At 39.7% G+C, this 19,695-nt stretch overlaps 2 protein-coding genes across 6 annotated transcripts in view; one reads left to right on the forward strand and one right to left on the reverse strand.

The window, feature by feature from the left end:
- The window catches only part of ARFIP1 (ADP ribosylation factor interacting protein 1), a 129,161-nt gene extending 120,270 nt beyond the window's left edge, over positions 1–8,891 (reverse strand). For 3 of the 4 annotated variants that reach the window (XM_017959135.2, XM_017959134.2, XM_021938871.2), the window contains exon 1: positions 8,534–8,891. The gene's annotated coding sequence lies outside the window, so the exon portion shown is untranslated. The remainder of the gene's footprint in view (positions 1–8,533) is intronic. The other variant, XM_021938870.2, reaches the window with a different exon arrangement.
- A 110-nt stretch (positions 8,892–9,001) lies between these two features.
- On the forward strand, positions 9,002–19,461 carry TIGD4 (tigger transposable element derived 4). Of its 2 annotated transcripts, none has more exons than XM_003899271.5 (3): positions 9,002–9,309; positions 17,022–17,111; positions 17,270–19,461. In XM_003899271.5, exon 3 carries the CDS (start codon positions 17,811–17,813, stop codon positions 19,347–19,349), a length of 1,539 nt encoding a protein of 512 aa, XP_003899320.2. In that variant the 5' UTR covers positions 9,002–9,309; positions 17,022–17,111; positions 17,270–17,810; the 3' UTR covers positions 19,350–19,461. The 2 variants fall into 2 exon arrangements, with proteins under 2 accessions (XP_003899320.2, XP_009205970.1); XM_009207706.4 differs by having other exon boundaries at positions 9,002–9,286.
- The last annotated feature ends 234 nt before the right edge of the window (positions 19,462–19,695 follow it).

Below are 19,695 nucleotides of genomic sequence, written 5' to 3' on the forward strand. Positions count from 1 at the left end.
TGAGCACCACCATGCCTGGCTAATTTTTTGTATTTTTGGTAGAGACAGGGTTTCACCATGTTGCCCAGGCTGGTCTTCAACTCCTGAGCTCAAGCAATCCACCCACCTTGACCTCCCAAAGTGCTAGGATTACCACCATGAGCCACCACACACAGCCTAATATCTTATAATAGGTGAAAGTGGGTATGGGAAGCTCTATTCTATCTTCACAGTAATTCTGTAAAACTAAAACCATCCAAAAATAAAAGGGTCTATTACAAAATAATCTAAGAATACTGTGCTATATTTTATATAACTACTAATAACACTTTTTTTTTTTTTTTTTTTGGATACGGAGTCTTGCTGTGTCACCCAGGCTGGAGTGCAGAGGCATGATCTCGGCTCACTGCAACCTCTGCCTCCCGGGTTCAAACGATCTTCCACCTCAAACTCCCAAGTAGCTGGGATTACAGGAGCAGGCCACCACACCCAGCTAATCTGTATATGTATATTTTTTAGTAGAGACAGGGTTTCACCATGTTGGTCAGGCTGGTCTTGAACTCCCAACCTCAAGTGATTCACTCACCTCAGCCACCCAAAGTGCTGGGATTACAGGCGTGAGCCACTGTGCCCGGCCTAATAATTTATTTCCATACACTTGAAAGAAATAGTCTAAATGAAAAATTAATTACAGGTTGATTATCCCTTTTCCAAAGTAGAAGTGTTTTGGATTTCAGATTTTTTTGGCATTTGGAATATTTGCATATGCATAATGAGGTATCTCCAGGAAGGGACCCGAGTGTAAACACAAAATTCATTTATGTTTCATATACACCTTATACCCATAGCCTGAAGGTAATTTTATATAATACTTTAGTAACTTTTTGCATGAAACAAAGTTTGTATACACTGTACCATCCAAAAGCAAAGGTGTCACTATCTCAGTCACTCATGTGGACAGTCTGTGGTTGTTTGACATCACCATCATTCCTGTCTCTGAATTTATATGCTACTAATAACCAATCATTTCTTATACATACACATGGCGTTGTATTGCCCTTTGTGGGCATGCTTGCGTAGGTGTATCTGGGTGTATGAGGAAAAGATATATGGAGCTGAAGGGGGCAGGCAGGTCTTTTTTCTCTTGGGGAAACTGTTGTACACCTGCATTCTGACTTCGATTCATCACATAAAGTTGGGTGTGGAATTATGTACTTGTAGCATCATGTTGGGCTCAAAAAAAGTTTTGAATTTTGTAGCATTTTGGATTTCAAGATTTTGGATTTCAAGATTTTGGATTAGGAATGCTCAAACTGTATTACTATTTTAACACTATTTTGATAAAAATTCACATTCAAATTCTTGTATTACAAAACTCGATGAACTGAAATCCTTAATACCATTAACTTGGAAATTTAATGAGTCAAATTTACGTGTCAGGCACTGAGCTAGGTCCTACAGATTCAACAATGAGCCAAAAAAGAAAATAAGAAATAGACCTTACCTTCATGAAGTTTATAGGCCACTGAACAGAAAGACAATCTTACAGTCACATGAATAAATGTAAATTGCAAAGTGTGGGAAATGTATGATGCTATTACCTTAATGTGGGAGGTTAGCATATTCTCTAAGGATGCAAAACTTCGGCTGAGGTATGAGGGATGACTAGGCACTACCAAGTGAAATGAAATGAAAGTAAAGAAAGAATGGTCCAGACAGAGAGAAAAGCATGTACAACAGCCTTGCAAAAAAGGCAGGGAGCAAGGTACATACAAAGGACTAAAGAAGGCCAGCATGGTTGAACTGGAAACTTATGCATAACATGGTACAAGATGAGTTTGGAGAGCTAAACGTTGTTAAGCAGTTTTATTTTGATACTAGAAGCAATGGAAAGCCATAAAAGCACTGGGGGAGGAAGAAGGAGAGTGACAATCAAATGCGTGTTTCAAAATAAATCACTGTGCCTTCAGGATGGGTAATGAATTAGAGAGGTGCCAAAGCAGAATTGGATAGATAAGAATGGAGGCTACTGTAAAAGTTTCAGGCAAGATGAAATGGCAGTAGTGGAAACAGGAAGAAATAGAAAAATTCAAGAGTCATGTAGAAAGTAAGATTTTAAAAACTTGTTGATCATTGGATCTATCAGGGAGAGGGAATTAAGGATCACTTCTAGTTTTCTGGATTTTACAATGAAAAGATAATTGTGTCACTCACTGAAAAAACGAACAAAGAAAGAACCAACGTTGTACAGTTTTGTAGGGAGGGAAGGAGAAATCAGTTTTATTTTAGACTTACTGGATTTGAGATACCTTTAAGATATTCAAGAGAGGATGTCAACAAGATAACAAGACATACAGATCTACAGCTCAAAGGAGACAGAAAACACTCATGCCCTTAATGAAGCTGACATCTTTATCCTAGAAAAGCAGCTAACTATAATCCCCAAACATCCAAGAAAAACATTAAACTTAGACTTTGACCATCTGGATTTAGTTAAAACAAAAAGCTGAGAGAGAACATGGCAATAACATTTCATCAGCTGAAACAAAAACTGCTAGGCACCATGGGTAACAGATTTTTAAACTCATGGCTCAACAACATGGGAATTATGTATCATATCATACCATGTCGCATCTTAAAGTTTTATCAGGGCTGGCCAATGTTGTTGGAAATGTTCTGAATTTGCACTGTCCAATAAAGTAGCCACTAGCCACATACGATACTGACACTGAAATATGGCTGGTACAACTGAGGAATTGAATCTTTTATTTGTATTTAATTTTAACTAACTTAAATAGCCACATGTGGCTAGTGTCCCTGGCATTAGACAGTGCAGGTTTATAGCTTCCTCATATATTTCATCTGATTCCCCAATACCTACTTTTCAAATTAACTGGGAGAGAGGTGCGGTGGGTCGAGAGATTAGAGGAATAGAAAAAACATCCTTTCCATTTTCTGCTTATTACTTGAATCTTTATTCAAAGAATTCATAATACTTAGGCTAGATGCATTGGCTCACACCTGTTATCCCAGCACTTTGGGAGGCCAAGGCGGAAAGATCGCTTGAGCCCAGGAGTTCAAGACCAGCCTGGGCAATATTTAGCACTGAAATAAAACAGATAAGGTCCTGGCCATTTTAGAGATTACAGATCACAGGTTTATATCCAGGGTCTCTTTCCACTGGGGGTGTAAATTCTTGATCCATCCCTTTGTAGGTGTGTGTGTAACCCTGGACAAAGCACTTTACCTAAATCTCAATTTTTTTATTTCTAACATGGTGATGTTATCTGCTCTACCTATTTGGAATGGCCGGAGTAAAAATAAAATGAGGATATATGTGAAAGTGCTTTGTAAATTATTACATGCTAAACAAACAGAAGGTATTAAACAAAGTAACATATTCCTTTTCTCTAGGGCAAAGATTTCCAACCAGTGTGCCAAGAATGGATTACAGATGTGCTGAAATTGTGACCCATTCCCTCGCGCCACAGCTTCCAGGGAACCAGGGAGGGCCTGGCTCTAGTCTGCCGTACAATTATAATCATTTTTTATGTGTGCCATGATGACTATCTCAGGCTAGTAGAAACTGGAGTTGGTGAACTGACTCCCTCCTCTGGATGATTTAGGGCTTACCACTAACTCTGCTGCTTTTATGATCCTGTTCCAAAGGCAGTATGCCACTGTTCCCCAGGGACCAATGAGGCTAAAGGTTGAAAATCAATGAGCTGCTAGTCCAATGCTATCACAGATATACAAAAATAAAATATAAATTCTTATCTTAGGTGAGAACATGGCAAAGACACTGCCATATTTTCATAAAAGATTTGAGCAATTGCCTGTGCTGCAACTACCTTCAGATCCCCAAATCTTTGTCTTTCAAGACAGGATGTGATTTTTTTCCAAATACCCAAAGTTATTCAAATTCTAGTGACTGAGGTCATGAAGTGATGATGCCAGGCAAGAACTTTTCATTTTTGTATGTCTCAGTCTGAACTGACAGTAATACTAGAAGATTTCAAAGCAGATTGCCTACTCTGAAGAACAGCATTCACTTAAGTATGTTCATTAAGGGGAAAAAGTGTATTTCATAAAGAGACTTTATATTCCTTTTTCAGGAACAACTAAAGGTTTAAGCAACACCTGCCTATGCTCATCCTAAGACACAGGCTTAGAAGGAATGGAGGAGAATGGAATGAGAGGTGGGAGAAAGGAGAACAGGAATAAAGGAAAGAGAAAAAGAAAATAAATACTTTTGTCTCATAAAGAATATCTGTTAATGTGCAAGAGCCATTTGGTGGCCTCCATGACTGCCAAAAGCTAGTCGAGATCAAGGAAAACAAAATTATTTTCAGACCAATAGTCTTTTTCATACAACCAGAAGTAGTGCCACATATCTGACTTTTAGTTTGTCATGGTCCTAAGTCACCAACTTCCATATTAAGTGGAACAACTCACTTTCCATTCTGTACAAATATTTTAGTTTTTCATCCATAGCCATATTAAAGTTTCCTGTTTAATTTACTCCTTCTTCCATTCTGAATTCTTTCCTCCATCATAAATTTACTATTCTAAAATTTATACTTCCAGACTCTTACAATGCCCAGTTTATTACTTATAATCTTCGTTTTCACATTTTCCACTCCTCATATACACACACACCATCTGTTTATTATTTGAATCTTCAAGAATTTATACTTACAATTCTTTATTTCAAGTAGGTGTGGGTGTTCTGACACCCACACAGAGACTTATATCCATCCCCATAGGAAACCCCCACCAACTGCCTCCTCCAAATTCACTTATTTTTGTCAAACTTCTCAGTATGATATTCAACCAGATGTTCATCCACTGAAGATTAAGAAAGGAAACAACCTTTTCTTAACACCTGATAGAAGATCTGGTGATATATCTCCAACTCATTTCAAAAAGGACATAATGGACACATGGTAGAAGTTGTCTACAGTAGTAGTCTGGAGTCAGACAACCTAGGTTCAAATCCTGGCTCCACCAGTGCAATTCTGAGCAGACTACTTTAGCTTCAGTTAATCATTCAGCTTTATTTTCTTCACCTATAGAAAGAGGACTTTAGCCACTTTATAAAGTTATCAGATGAGATAATAATGTAAAGCACTTAGCTTAATGCACATAAGCAAATAAATGTAATTGTTACAGTATTAGATATAAACTATCTGCCGAATCTGTCATTACCTTAAAAGGAAACTAATTTAGCATAAGCTAGTCTGTTGTTGTTGTTGTTGTTTTTGAGGCGGAGTCTCACTCTGTTGCCTAGGCTGGCGTGAAGTGGTGGGATTTTGGCTCACTGCAGCCTTCGCCTCCTGGGTTCAAGTGATTCTCCTGCCTCGGCCTCCCAAGTAGCTGGGACTACAGGCACGCACCACCATACCCGGCTAATTTTTGTATTTTTAGTACAGATGGGGTTTTACCATGTTGGCCAGGCTGGTCTTGAACTCCTGCCATCAAGGAATCCACCGGCCACAGCCTCCCAAAGTGTTGGGATTACAAGCGTGAGGCACTGTGCCCAGCCTAGCATAAACTATTGTCTAAAAACTCATGTTGACTGCTCCCCCAAGTGAGGTTGCTAGACAGAGGAAAGCTTATTTCATTTTGTGAGCAGAAGAAACTGGTTACTCAAGGTAGGCTATGATGAGCTGTATAGGTCTCTTCAAGTTAACATTCTAAAAAAAAAAAAAAGTATCAGACTTTTAGCATTGCAACCCTCAATCAACAAATAATTCACAACCAAATTGGTAAGTTCAAACATGTACTCTAAAACTTACATTAAGCTTGGAAGCATACTAACTTATTCACAAGAGAGAAACAATCATTTAAATATCTCATACACAACAGAGGGAAAGGGGATGTCAAGATAAGCAACAACATTCCAAAGGACCACACCACTGAAACATCTTGTTTGTTCTTCCTAGCAAAGCCAAATCAAATCCTAAGGTACATGCCTCAAGCAAAAACAATTAAGAAAATGAAAGCAAAATGCAACTAGAATTTAAATTTTTTACTCTGAACTGTGCCCAGTAGCTTGGTGATATTTAATACATATTAAAGATAAGTACATCAGTTTGTAAATCCACTGGATCTCCAGAGCACTGACCACAAACAGCTATCCCTAAAAAGAAACCTCGAAACCACAAATCAGGAAATGAAGTGGGCAGCCTCATTTCCTTCTGTAAGCCTAGGAAGGAATTTAGAAACACTAACGTTTTAAAGTAGAGATTTCAATATCAAACTAGAAGAATCCCTGCATTCTCGTTTCCTTGGTCCCAAAGCAAACAATTTACAGTTTGGGAAAACACACAAAACACACACACACACACCTGTTTTCACTAACTTCAACAAGACACTGCCTAAGTAGTGGTTTTAATCTATCAAAAGGCTATATATCTCCTTTGAACAGTTTCGGAAAACACACACACACACAACACACACACACACGTTTTCACTAACTTCAACAAGACACTGCCTAAGTGGAAAACAAACGCGTGCGCGCGCGCACACACACACCTGTTTTCACTAACTTCAACAAGACACTGCCTAAGTGATGGTTTTAATCTATGAAGAGGCTGTATATCTCCTTTGAGAATTTGATAAAAAGAATGGACACTTTCCCCAGGGGCGAAAAAATTCACTCAAACAAAACTGCATATAATTTCAGGGGTGGGAATGAGGAAGACCCCTGAAAGTTGTCGACCCTTAGGCCATGAACCCCAAGTCATCATCCAGGATTAAGGCAAATCATAATCCAGGGTGAACCAATTTATCAATTTGAATAGAAACTAAAGTAACTTAGGTAGGGATTTAATCCAGAAAATACATTAGAAATCTTTTCTGTTTTCTCAGATAAAAGTGTGTTAGACTTGGTAGTTGGGAGAAGACGTGGGTCATGCTAAGCAAGGAAAACAAAACAAAAAACACCACAGGACAAACGAAAGAAAAGTAGAATCAGAACAGTAGTAAAATTTGTCATCTGTAGCCGCTCTGAGAGAACAGCAATGAAATGGCCAATTAGGCCGGGCGCGGAGGCTCACTTCTGTAATCCCAACACTTTGGGAGGCCGAGGCGGGCAGATCATTTGAGGTCAGGAGTTCGAGATCAGGCTGGCCAACACGGTGAAAGCCCGTCTCTAGCTGGGCGAGGTGGCGGGCGCCTGTAGTCCCAGCTACTCGGGAGGCTGAGGCAGGAGAATGGCGTAAACCCGGGAGGCGGAGCTTGCAGTGAGCTGAGATCCGGCCACTGCACTCCAGCCCGGACGACAGAGCCAGACTCCGCCTCAAAAAAAAAAAAAAAAAAAAAAAAAGAAAGCCCGTCTCTACTAAAAATACAAACATTAGCCAGGCGGTAGTGGCGCCTACCCGTAATCCCAGCTACTCGGAAGGCTGAGACGAATCGCTTGAGCCTGGGAGATGGAGGTTGCGGTGAGCCGAGTTCACGCCAAAGCACTCCAGCCTGGGCGACAGAGTGAGACCCTGTCTCAAAAAAAAAAAAAAAAGAAAAGAAAAGAAAAGAAAAAAGAAAAGGCCAATTCCCGAAGCCTTAACAGACAGCTGACTTAAGGTAACCATTTCTAGTGCACATTTCTATGCCAATTAAGTTAATTAAATGGCAAACGTGAACACACCCTTACAGGTGAAAGTATGAAAGCAAAAGTTTATGAGAAGTTCTGGATCTCTTCCGCCTTTTCCTTATCAAATAAGAACGGAGTTAGATGAATTTTATACTTTAGGAGAAAACAGGGTAGGGGCGGGGGACAGAAATCCTAAGAGTGGCTAAAGGATCTGCAGGAAGTGTAAAGTGTAAACTTTTTGAAATCAAAGGGCTCAAGAGGAAGGTAAGAACAAAACGAAGTAATAACAAAATAAAGTAAAAGGGAAAAACGTCTAGCGTCTAAAAACTTTTTAAAAAATTCTCTCCTTTTCCTAGACACGTAAACAGTAGTAACTTGGCAAACAGTAACGGAGCAGAAGACAACCGCACAACTCCCTTTCCAGAACTCCAGCATTTCTTGAACGTCCTCAGACGCACAGTCAGGCTCGGACATTTCACAGGCAAGACTCCTCCCTGCACCACTGCCAGAAGAACCTCTCAGAGGGACTATCACTCCCTCCCTTCCTCCTACTGCGGGAGAGAGGAAGTTGGGGATGCAGGGAGAGGAGGGGAGAAATGAGGGTTGGAAACTAAGCCTGAAGGAGGCCCACTCCGACACTTTGTCAAGAAACGTCCGGATTCCGGATCCTGCAACCCCTTTTCCCACCCAATGTATGCAAAGCCAAGAGAGTGCCTCCCTGCAAGGGCCGGTCCTACACCTTCACTCGACTGTTTCGGGGGCACACTCAGAGGGGCAGAAGGAATGAAGGAACAGAAACCAAAGGCATAACACTTGGGCAGATAAGGCACAGACTAAGGAGAGGTGTGCCCTGTAAAGGTCCGGAATGGCGAACCCGGAGGCAACGTGTCCGCCCCACCAACCACCTCAAACCATCTTTCCCCCGCCTTTTCCCAGGCGAGCCAGCTCCGCCCTCACCTGTCTTAGGGTAACTCGGTAGCTTCTAAGTCGACGCTTATCCCTTCCGCCGCTCTCTGGAATCGCCTCAACCCCGGCAAGAAGTGAGCGGAAACGAGACCCGGAGCTTTTCCTTCTTCCTCTTCCCCTACGCACCTCGGCTGCTCGGGGGCGGGGAGCAAGTGCAGCTGTCACAAATTCACACTGACCAACCGCCGAGGACAGTCGGACCGGCAACCTCTCAACCCGGCCTCCAGAACCAGCACCAAGATCAGCGAAGCCGGAAGTGAGGAGACCGGAAATAGCGTTGTCCCTGGCCCTGGACGGCCTCTCTCTCCCTCAATCTGGCCTTGCCCGGCCACGTCTCGGTGGTGCCAGCGCACCTCCCACGAGGCTCCCTCCGCCCTTCTCCGGGAGGCGGGCTGCGCCCCTCCCGCTGCTGCCCTAGCAACCACATCCGGGACTCCGGCGGTGTCGTTGCCCGGGCAATTTTCTGGCAGCGACCTAATAGTAGAAAGATGTGCGCGCGGGGCCAGAGGCACTGGCTAGAGCTGGGAGCTTGCGGAAAGGCGCCTCTGCCTGGTCTTGAGAAGTCAAAGGTCTCCAGGAGCCCTCCGCCTCCCTGTTTTTTATTCACACACCCTAGCCTCACACGTTAGGAGTCTCCCCAACAGACCGTGAGCCGGTGTCGGGAGGGTGGAGGTGGATGTAGCTCACCGCCACGCTACCACAGAAGAGCGAAAGCTGCTTTCTCAGCCACCGGAGAGCACGAAGGTTATTCCAGTCCCGCGGTGAAGGTGGGGGTGGTGGGGAGAATGCGAAGATAAGGGAGCAGACGGAATGTGGGCGCTTCCTTGCGCTGCCCCCGTGCCTGGGGAGCCCCCTCCCTTCAGAAAGGCTAGACCCCCGGGCCCGGCATCCCTGAGCTCTTAGTTGCTCTGGATCTGTGATCGCTTTTTGCTTTGCTCGCTCTCTCACAGTAGATTCCCTGATATTTTTCTTTCCGGCTCCTCTTTATTTTTCCGGATGACCGAGCTCTGCTTTCTTTGCTTGCCCCATTACTTCTTAAATAGATCATTGTCCTGTCACGGAAACTGCTGAACAATTCGCTCTCTCAGAGCCCTTCGTACTTTCCTAAACGGGGCCCCAACCTGCTCTACTCTCCCCATCCCCAGCGCTGAATGGTGGGAAAGCGTGGCTCCGCCGTGGCGCTAGATTGACCTGAAGTTCATTTACACACAGTACCATACAGTTGGTCCATCACAGAATATCCCTTGGAACTGCTGGACTGCTTTTTCTTTGACAACTTTGAATGCTCATTTTTATTCTCATTTCGCTTGTAGAAATGCGAAGGGTAACTGTGCATATGGTGAGATTTACCCTTCTTTAGACCGTACTTTTCAGCTGCCTTTAGTTGTCACCGTAGCTGACAAGATAATTTTAATGACTAATGCCCAAAGGCAGAGCTCTACCTCTACAGATTTCCAGGGAGTTTCAGTGTAGTGAAATATCCCTGGCAGGAATCTTCCCCGGATCTGTGAATAGTAAATACCTGTGTCACCATAAATGTTTCCAATGTATAACAAGATTGAGCTCTCCCAGGATACCACCTCTTACAAAAATAGTACTGAAATTCCAGAACAAAAATCTCTCATCTTAAGTGGTTCTGTCTTAAAACAAAGGAGCAAATATATATGTCAACCCACTCAAACTATAACTTCAGTTCTTACAGCTTACTGTAGATTTTTCTGTACAAAGCCATCTTGTTGGTTTGGAGACCGTTAGTCTTCTCAATTATAATTAAAGAATCCCAATCTAAATTACTGCTGTAATTGTGTAGGAATAGAGCGACTACAGAACTTGCAGCTAAGTACAAGTGTTGTTCCTAGGGTTTCAGAAGGATGACTTGGAGGAAGTGTACGGTAGGGCTCAGCGGTGCTTGAATGATTGTGGACAGTGAGTACTGAATTGTTTTTGCTGGCTGTTGTGTTAAGGATTCCTGCTAGCTGTCTCTTGAGTTTGGAGATGCTAAGCTTCATTAGATGCGTAGCTTCTAATAGTTAATCTAACTATTAGACTGTTAGACCCAGAGGTGTTTCTTATTTTGGAAAGGTGGAGACTTGCTTTAGTTTGTTCATAGCTGGATAGTTCCCTTGGCACCTGCTGATGGTTTTGACAGAGATTCAGATGGACTTGGAACTAATTCTAACTTCTGCTAGGCGAAGATGCTAACCAAGTTAGATACTCTTCAGTGAGATTCTGGTACTGTGTATGATTAATCCTCACCCACAGTATTACGCTGTGCAAGGCTATATATACACATGATTAATCTTTCTATGATTTCCACGGACCTGAAGGAAATTAGAATAGTCTGGCTCCAAGAAAACACTAGACACTACTTCAGCTGGTGATGGAAAATAGTGGAATTCTATACATCCTTTGGGACAAAGGAAGCAGCAACCAGTGTTCTTTGGATTGGGGAATATTTTTGGTACTAACTGAAAAACATTATTTTAAGCCTGTCCCTGTTTAGAGGAGACTTGTTTTCTCTTCCCTCTCTCCCTCTCTTCCTTTTTTCCCTCCTTCCTCTTTTTCTTTCTTCCTTTCCTTCTTGTCTCCCTCCCTTCTCCTTCGTTCCTTCTTTCCTCTTTTTTTTTCCTCCTTCCCTCCCTCCCTCCCTTCCTTTTTTTGTTCATTTGTTCCTTCTTTCCTTCCTTCCTCCCTCTCTCCCTTCTTCCTTCCCTCCTTTGCCCTAAAACTTGGGGGACGCTGCCTGTTCATTTTGTTTAGAATAGAAGATTACTACTTTTCTCTGAATTGTCATTTGTTTTTGGAGACTAAAGGGAATAGCTGCCTTCCATATATATTTATGACATGGAGATTATCTACTCATTTAACTTGGCACTGCTATTGGCTGTTTATTTGGCTTTTTGAAAAATCAGGTGCTATTTATTCACTGGGCTTATGGGGAACTCTAGTAGCCCTGAATGGCATTTGTGGCATACTCCATGAAGTCTAATTCTTTATCCTGGCATTAAAGGCTTACCAAGATCTGGCCTCAATCTTGCAAATGAGCACTCTCTTTTATATGCCTGAAGGAAAAGTGCTAATTTAACCAACTAATACAGATAAGTATAAATGCCAATATAGACATAGATGTGAAACTTTAGTTGCAAAGAAATGTTTAATATGCTTCAAACTGCTTATTTCCCTCTTCCATGCTTTATTCTCTATTCTTATCAGCAGAAATGTTTTCCTATTTTTCCTTACTTGTGATGTCCCTATCCATCCTTTACAGTTGAGTTCAGATGCTACTTCTGTCATGAACCCATTATTTATCCTCCCTTTGAGAATTCATTTTTCCCTCTCTTTGGATCTTGCAAGCCTTTGATTTGAGCCCCCATTTCAGTCAGCTTTGTACGACTGTTTTGCATGTTTTCCCATGATAAATAAGATGCTTTTTGGGAAACTGAACTTTGGACTTATTTGATTCTCTTATAGCACCAGGAAATTGACTAACTCTAGTCGAGTTATGGAAATATGTTGTCTGCTGCATACCAGGCAAGTTCCAGAATACCAGCAACTCCTGCTACTTAGGGTAATGGCACAAGCAGGATTAAGTGGATATAGTTGCTATCTATTTGTAGAAGACAGTGAGTGAGTGCTTTCTTAAGTTTGGAAAGTAGTTGATTCTCTGCAGAGGGGTATAAACTACTGATAAAAGGAGAGTGACTCATTACCCATAGAGATTCTGAATGGGAAGAATGCCAGCTTTATGTTTTCTGATACTGATTTTTTTTAATAACTTGGTGCAAAAATAGAACATTATTCTAAGATGACTGTTGTAGAGGGAAAAAAAAGGTAGAACATTAGAGTTGTAAAAATGTGTTTAACTATAAAGAGGAAAAAGCTGAACTTATTTATAATTCATTTACCTAGAGAGAACATTCAACATTTTGGTCAATGTATTTTTTTTCTTTATATCTATGTAGATATATATTTCTTCATTTATTTAACAAATTGTTATTGACAACCTATGGTTTACTGGAAGTGAGCTGTGTAGGAATAACCATGAGCCTCTGCTCTGATGTAATTTTTAGTGTATGTTGTATTTGTTGACATATAATTTTATATTTTGCTTTTTTTCACTTAACATATCATGGAATTTTTTTCATATCATTAAATATTCTTTGTGTGGCACAAAAGTATTTCAGCATGTAGATATTTCTTAATTTATTGAATGAATCCTTTTTGTTGCATATTTTCAATTTTGTCTGTAATTATGTAGCAATGCAGGGAATAGTCCTGTGTAGTAGGTAGAATTCTAAGATGAACTCCAATGACCCTTACCTTGTATAATTCCCTCTCCCTGTGAACATGATGGGATACTACTTCCATGAATATGTTATGTTACTTACTAGGGAATTTTGGAGATGTAATTAAGGTTGCTAATCATTGATCCTGAATTAATCAAAAGGGCGGTAGTCTAGGTAGACCTAACCTAATCAAGTGAGCCCTATAAGAACAGAGAGTTTTCTCCTGCTTGTGGCAATAGAGGAAGTCAGAGAGATTCAAAGTGTGAAAGAGATTCTACAGGAGGAATATTCTCCATTGCTGAAATGAAGAGGGCCACAGACAAGGACCTGAGGGAAGCCTCTAGAAGCTGAGAGTAGTCCCTGCCAACAGCCAACAAAAAAAAAAACTAGGGACCATAGTCCTACAACAGCAAGGAACTGAATTCTGCAAACAATCTGATTGCGCTTGGAAGCAAATTCTTCCCCAGAGCCTCCAGATAAGAGCCCAACTTCTGACCAACATCTTGATTTCTGCATTGTGAGACCCTAAACAGAGGACCCAGTTGAGCCCACCTATACTTAAGATCTACAGAACTGTGAGATAATAAATGAGTGTTGTTTTAAGGCATTGAGTATATGGCAATTTGTTGCATTAGCAATAGAAAACTAATACATTTGTAAGAAATTATTTTTATATCTATAATTATTCTTTTGGGATAAAATCCTTGATATAGGCCGGGCACAGTGGCTCACGCCTGTAATCTCAGCACTTTGGGAAGCGGAGGTGAATGGATCACAAAGTGAGAAGATCAAGACCATCCTGGCTAACACAGTGAATCCCCGTCTCTACTGAAAATACAAAAAATTAGCCGGGCATGGTGGCACATGCCTGTAGTCGCAGCTACTCGGGAGGTTGAGGCAAGAGAATCGCTTGAACCCAGGAGGCAGAGGTTGCAGTTAGCCAAGATTGCACCACTGCACTCCAGCTGAGATTGCACCACTGGGTGACAAAACGAGACTCTGTCTTAAAAAAAAAAAAAAAAAAAAAAAAAAGTCCTTGATATAGACTTGCTAGATAAAACGTTATACACAGTTTTTAAGGTTTGTATATCAGGTATATCATATTGCAAATTTGCCCTCCATAAGCATGTTGTAACAATTTATGTGCCTCCTAACAACCTGTTACCTCACCCCAGCAAACACTAAATACTGACATTTTGATAGGCAAAAACAAAAATGTATCTCTTTTTTTAAAAGAAGATTTATGTTTTTCTTATTAATAGTAGGATTGACTGTTGTATTTTCTTTATTTGAAATTAATTTGGTGAGTCTTTTTTGATGAATTGATTATTATTATTTTCTGATTAGCTTAACCGTTGACATAGAGAAAATATTCCCTAACATGTAGAATAGTGTTTCTCTGCTGTAATGTTTTCAAGAGGGAAAATGATTAATGAGCTTGAGAGGATGCCTGTTCTGAGAAATATTAGCTGCTGCCATTACTCCTTGCAAAAGAATATCCCAGATGTTATACTGTTGGAGTTTGGAGAATGTCAGCTTCATTGATCAGGTAGTATTGATGCCTTATTCTTTTCTAGGGAAAAAGTCTAATTTGTCTGTTTGGCATTAGAAATGTGATTGCTTTTAGGAATAAAGATATATTGTATCTTATCATGGAAAATTGTAGCTTTGACTAATGTTAACTCAGGGGAAAAACCTAATCTTTCTAAATAAAGTTATCACATTTTCAATTTTCTCAAGATAATGAGTAATCTCTGATAGTATATATTATATCACTTTAACCAGGATGGGAAAAGAAGAAATTCAAGTTACTTTTTCTACAATTGTTGTTATTTGACATGGTAGATTTTATTTCTGATAAATGAGATAAGGCAGGAGGGAGACAGGAAGGAAGGGAGGGAGAAAGAGAGGGAGGGATGGGGGAGGGAGGAAGGAAAGGAAGGAAGAGAAGGAAGGGAAGGGCAGAAGGGAGGGAGGAAGGAAGGAGGGGAGGGGAGGGGTTGGGAGATTCTCTTAGTAAATTTGGTTGGTTTTGTCTTTTTTGAAAAATTGGTTCTTGCTACATCAATTTCTGAAGGTTGGTATCTTCCTAATAAGAGCAAGAATTTTATTTTTATTTTGAAATAATTGTATATTTACAGGAAATTGAATAAAAATGTAAGAAGAGATCCCATATACAAGCAAGATTTTTAATGTTAGTTTTATGGTCAAATCTTATTACTTAGGTCAACCCTCCCTAACAGATAGAGTTGCTATTTGTGTTCACAGAATTCATAATGGCCTATTCTTTCATGGAGGCCTAATGTTGCTTTTTATTGTTTTAAGACATTGGAAATGCTGGCTTAGGTTGGTGCTGGGAGCATAGAATCTGTAACTATGGTCACAGGAGGCCTCACCAGTGTGACTGTAATATAGTGAAAAGAATGCTGACTTGACATTTAAAAGCCTGGACTCTAAACTGCTCTTAACCACATGGTAACTGTGGGACCAGTGAAATCCAGTTTTACCTTCCTCCTTGGTTATTTGGAATATAGGTAGTAAAACCATTTAAAAACTAAAACCCAGGGCTATCATTATTTTTAAGACTTTTTTTGAAACGACACTTTTTTTAAAAAAAAGAATTCCTTTACTGGTTGTAATTCCTATGATAAAAATTCCTCCTTTGAGTTGGACAACAAGGGCAGAAGAATTTTGGCAAAAAGTTTTGTCAAAAGATTTTGTGCAAAAGGTGCGCATCACCTGGGAAACCTGGAAGCCCAGCAAGAAGAATGGAGTGCCCACACACATACAGAAGTAACACCGTTCATCAAATTAGCTTGTTATTATCTTGGCTGCTCCATAGATTCTGATAAGGGAGGTGCTGACTTGGGAAAGTAGAGATGAGCCCATCTGGGGCCATGTGACTGTTCTCATGGCTTAAGAAAAGCCCTGCTTTAGGCCGGGCACAGTGGCTCATGCCTGTAATAGTATAATAGTAGCACTTTGGGAGGCTGAGGCAGCCAAGGCGGGCAGTTCACAAGGTCAAGAGATTCAGACCATCCTGGCCAACATTTTGAAATCCCGTCTCTACTAAAAATACAAAAATTATCTGGACGTGGTGGTGTGCGCCTGTAGTCCCAGCTACTCAGGAGGCTGAGGCAGAAGAATCGCTTGAACCCAGGAGGCAGAGGTTGCAATGAGCCAAGATCGCACCACTGTATTCCAGCCTGGCGACAGAGTGAGACTCCGTCTCAAAAAAAAAAAGAAAAAAAAGAAAAAAAGAAAAGCCCTACTTTGAGTATAGATTTAAGGTGGGATTCTTGCTTCTGTTTGCAAGTAGGATTTTATAAAGTTTTCCAAATTGTAGATTCACACAGCCAAAAGACATGAGAAAGATAATGATGATGAGATCATCACCATCCATTTGTTGAGCACTTTCTTAAAGTACTAAATACTGTGCTAAGTGCTTTACATTCTTTCATTGAATCCTTTTGAATGCACAATAATGAGGTAGGTGCTGTAGTTACTCCCATTTTACAGATAAGGAAGCTGAAGCTTCAAATGGTTAAGTAAATGACCTGGGATCACATGAGTACTAAATAGCGGAGTCACTTCTCAATTCAGAACTGCCTGGCACTTTCTTTTTTACAGATAGAAAGTAGAGGACCTGAGATATTAAGACTCCTGGTCACTATCCTTCCTATTCTTAGTCTACATCTTTTTCTGCATGATACTCTCCTAAATGTTTGTTACTATGCCTTTTGTCCAGTATTTCTGGCCTCTGTACATTCAGCTAATGTGTCAAATTAATACAAAAGTTACTGAGTTCTTAGCCCACTAAGAGGATAAGGGTTAAAAAAAAAAAAAAGAGAGAAGAGAAAAAATTTAAAGAATAAAAATAAAAAGGTACTGGGTTTTTAAGCTTTTAGGTCAAATGGGATTTAGATTTTTTAAAAATAGAATTGTACTTGATTTTTTAGTGAAGCATTTTCTGTTAGACTCCTATAAAAGAGACACTGTCTCCCATGTGCTATTAAAAGTTGAACCTTGTGACTACTGTCTGACTATGTTTTCTTTTGGAGAAGTTAGAGGGTGCAGTCTGTGACCTCATGTGAAAAATAGCCACCAAGCATCTATCCAGCATCATTTTTAGTTCTTTAATTTTGGTAAGCTCACATTTTCAAACTAAATTAAATTTATCTGATTTATTTCAGAACTATATATTATAAAGCATTCAAAGGCAAGTGAGAATTCAGATCTGTAGAACAGAGCTAGAGAGCTTTTACAGAGAGGCCTTTTGGGAGGTAAGCATTTCTCTTGGAAACTTTATTGTATTTTCAGAAACATGTTTCTATTATTTTCATTATTAAGAGCAAAACAATTGGGTATAAGCATTATTTTTAATATTCAATTGACATATTGCTAAAATTGCTTTTTTCTTTTTTACATTTTCAAAAAACAGAAGAAGATATACTGGCAACTTCTAGAAGGATTCTACCATTTTCTTCTTTACCATGAACAAACTTGAAAATTAATGGGTAATAGTTGCATGGAAACTTTTGAACGTTTTTTCTTCTTGTCTCTGAGGCCTTCTATGGAGAATTAATAAGAGGTTCAATGTGTGCTTGGATAAAATGGATCATCTTAAAGGATTGAAGTTCCAAAAATACATCAGCAGGACTGGACAGGTTTGATATAATGAGATTTCTATTTTAGCTTGACTTCTACAACTCTGAATAAGCTATAAACTGAGCTATACAAGGTTCTAGGAAGGAAGTTTGTCTTCTAAAACATTCTAGTTGCATATAACATTTTTCTTCTTCAGATCTTTGAAAAAGCATATTTTGTCATCAAGTTCCTAGGAAATAAGACTATCAGACACTTACCAACTTTTAGTATATGAAGTAGGATAGAAAGCAGCAATCTATATCATACTGGAAAACAATTAAAGAAACAGTCACCAGGAAGTAAGAAGAGTAATCTCTACATAAGCACTGGCTGAGATGGCAGAAGCTTCTGCAGATGCCTCAACTCTGCCCGTAACAGTGAAGAAAAAGAAAAGCCTATCCATTGAGGAAAAGATCGACATCATAAATGCAGTGGAAAGTGGCAAGAAAAAAGCAGAGATTGCTGCTGAATATGGAATAAAGAAAAATTCATTGTCTTCTATTATGAAGAATAAAGACAAAGTTCTAGAAGCCTTTGAATCTCTAAGATTTGATCCAAAGAGAAAAAGACTGAGAACTGCTTTTTATACAGATCTGGAAGAGGCATTAATGAGATGGTATCGAATTGCTCAGTGTCTAAATGTACCAGTTAATGGTCCGATGTTACGTCTAAAAGCAAATGATTTTGCCCAGAAACTGGGCCATAATGATTTTAAGTGCAGTAATGGTTGGCTGGATCGTTTTAAATCCAGGTATGGTTTAGTATTCAGAGCTCAACCTGTAGAAGCTACAGGTGTATCAGTAGACCCTTCGACTGTCTGGTACCAAAATGTACTTCCTTATTATTTAAATGATTATCATCCTAAAAATGTTTTTAATATAAAAGAGACTGGGCTGCTTTATCGAATGTTACCTACCAATACATTTGCATTTAAAGGTGAAACATGTTCAGTTGGAAAGTTATGCAAAGACAGAATAACTCTGGTGGTTGGCACAAACATGGATGGCTCAGAGAAACTTCCCTTGCTTGTAATTGGAAAAAAGAGAAATCCACATTGTTTCAAAGGTTTAAAATCATTACCTGTGTGTTATGAAGCTAACAGAATGGCATGGATGACCTCAGATGTATTTGAACAATGGATGCGAAAGCTTGATGAGAAATTTCAAGCCCAGCAACGAAGAGTGGTGATTTTTGTTGAGTCTTTTCCAGCACATCCAGAGGTAAAGAACCTGAAGTCCATTGAGTTAGCATTCTTTCCATCATGTTTATCTTCCAAATGTATAGCTATGAAACAAGGCATTATTAAAAGCCTTAAAATCAAATATCGACACTGTCTTATCAAGAAATTTTTAAGCTCTGTTGAAGGTAGCAAAGAATTTACATTTTCACTGCTAGATGCAGTTGATACATTGCATCTTTGCTGGAGGGCTGTAACCCCAGAGACTATTGTTAAAAGCTATGAAGAGGCAGGATTCAAATCTCAAAAAGGAGAAAGTGACGTAACAAGTGCAGAGACGGATACTGGTCTGGATTTGGTTGCTGATGCTGTGGGGGCAGGAGTAGAATTTCCTGAAGGTTTATCTATAGAAGAGTATGCTGCCCTGGATGACGATTTGGAGACGTGTGAAGCAGCACCAAATGGTGATTCCGTATGTACCAAAGAAAGTAAATCAGATGAAACTGGATTTTACACTTCTGATGAAGAGGATGATGATGGATCTCCAGGAACTGAACTCCCTTTACCATCAAAATCTGAGGCAATAACTGCTTTAGATACTCTGAAAAAATTTCTTAGAAGTCAAGATATGAATGACGGACTTCAGAATTCTTTAGCAGACCTTGAAAATTTTATTAACTCTTTATCAACTAAGTAACTATGTATTGTGTATCTGAAGAGTAATAGCTTTTCCTGATACATTTTATTATATACGGTTTGTAAAGGAGTTACACCACATCGCCTAAACATAAAAAATGAAAAACTAGTAATCCTTGGTTTAATTGCAAAAACCTTTGGTTTGAGTAGCAAAACTCCCTAGTAAATAATGATTGAATAAAAAATACAGATTTCTATTTAACAAGGTTTTAGGGAGTAAAAAATGTATGTCAAAGGGCTATATTAGACAGATATGGTCAATATGTCAAACATAAAAGGAACTCTTCTGCTATATTTACACATTGAATTGGTGATTTCTATTTTGTTTTTTAAATTTCAGATTATGT

This window comes from Papio anubis, chromosome 3, assembly GCF_008728515.1.
Source record: "Papio anubis isolate 15944 chromosome 3, Panubis1.0, whole genome shotgun sequence".
Taxonomy (NCBI): domain Eukaryota; kingdom Metazoa; phylum Chordata; class Mammalia; order Primates; family Cercopithecidae; genus Papio; species Papio anubis.

Excerpts from the sequence above, each read along its gene's own strand:
- TIGD4 (XM_003899271.5), top strand. The coding sequence starts at position 17,811 with ATGGCAGAAGCTTCTGCAGATGCCTCAACTCTGCCCGTAACAGTGAAG.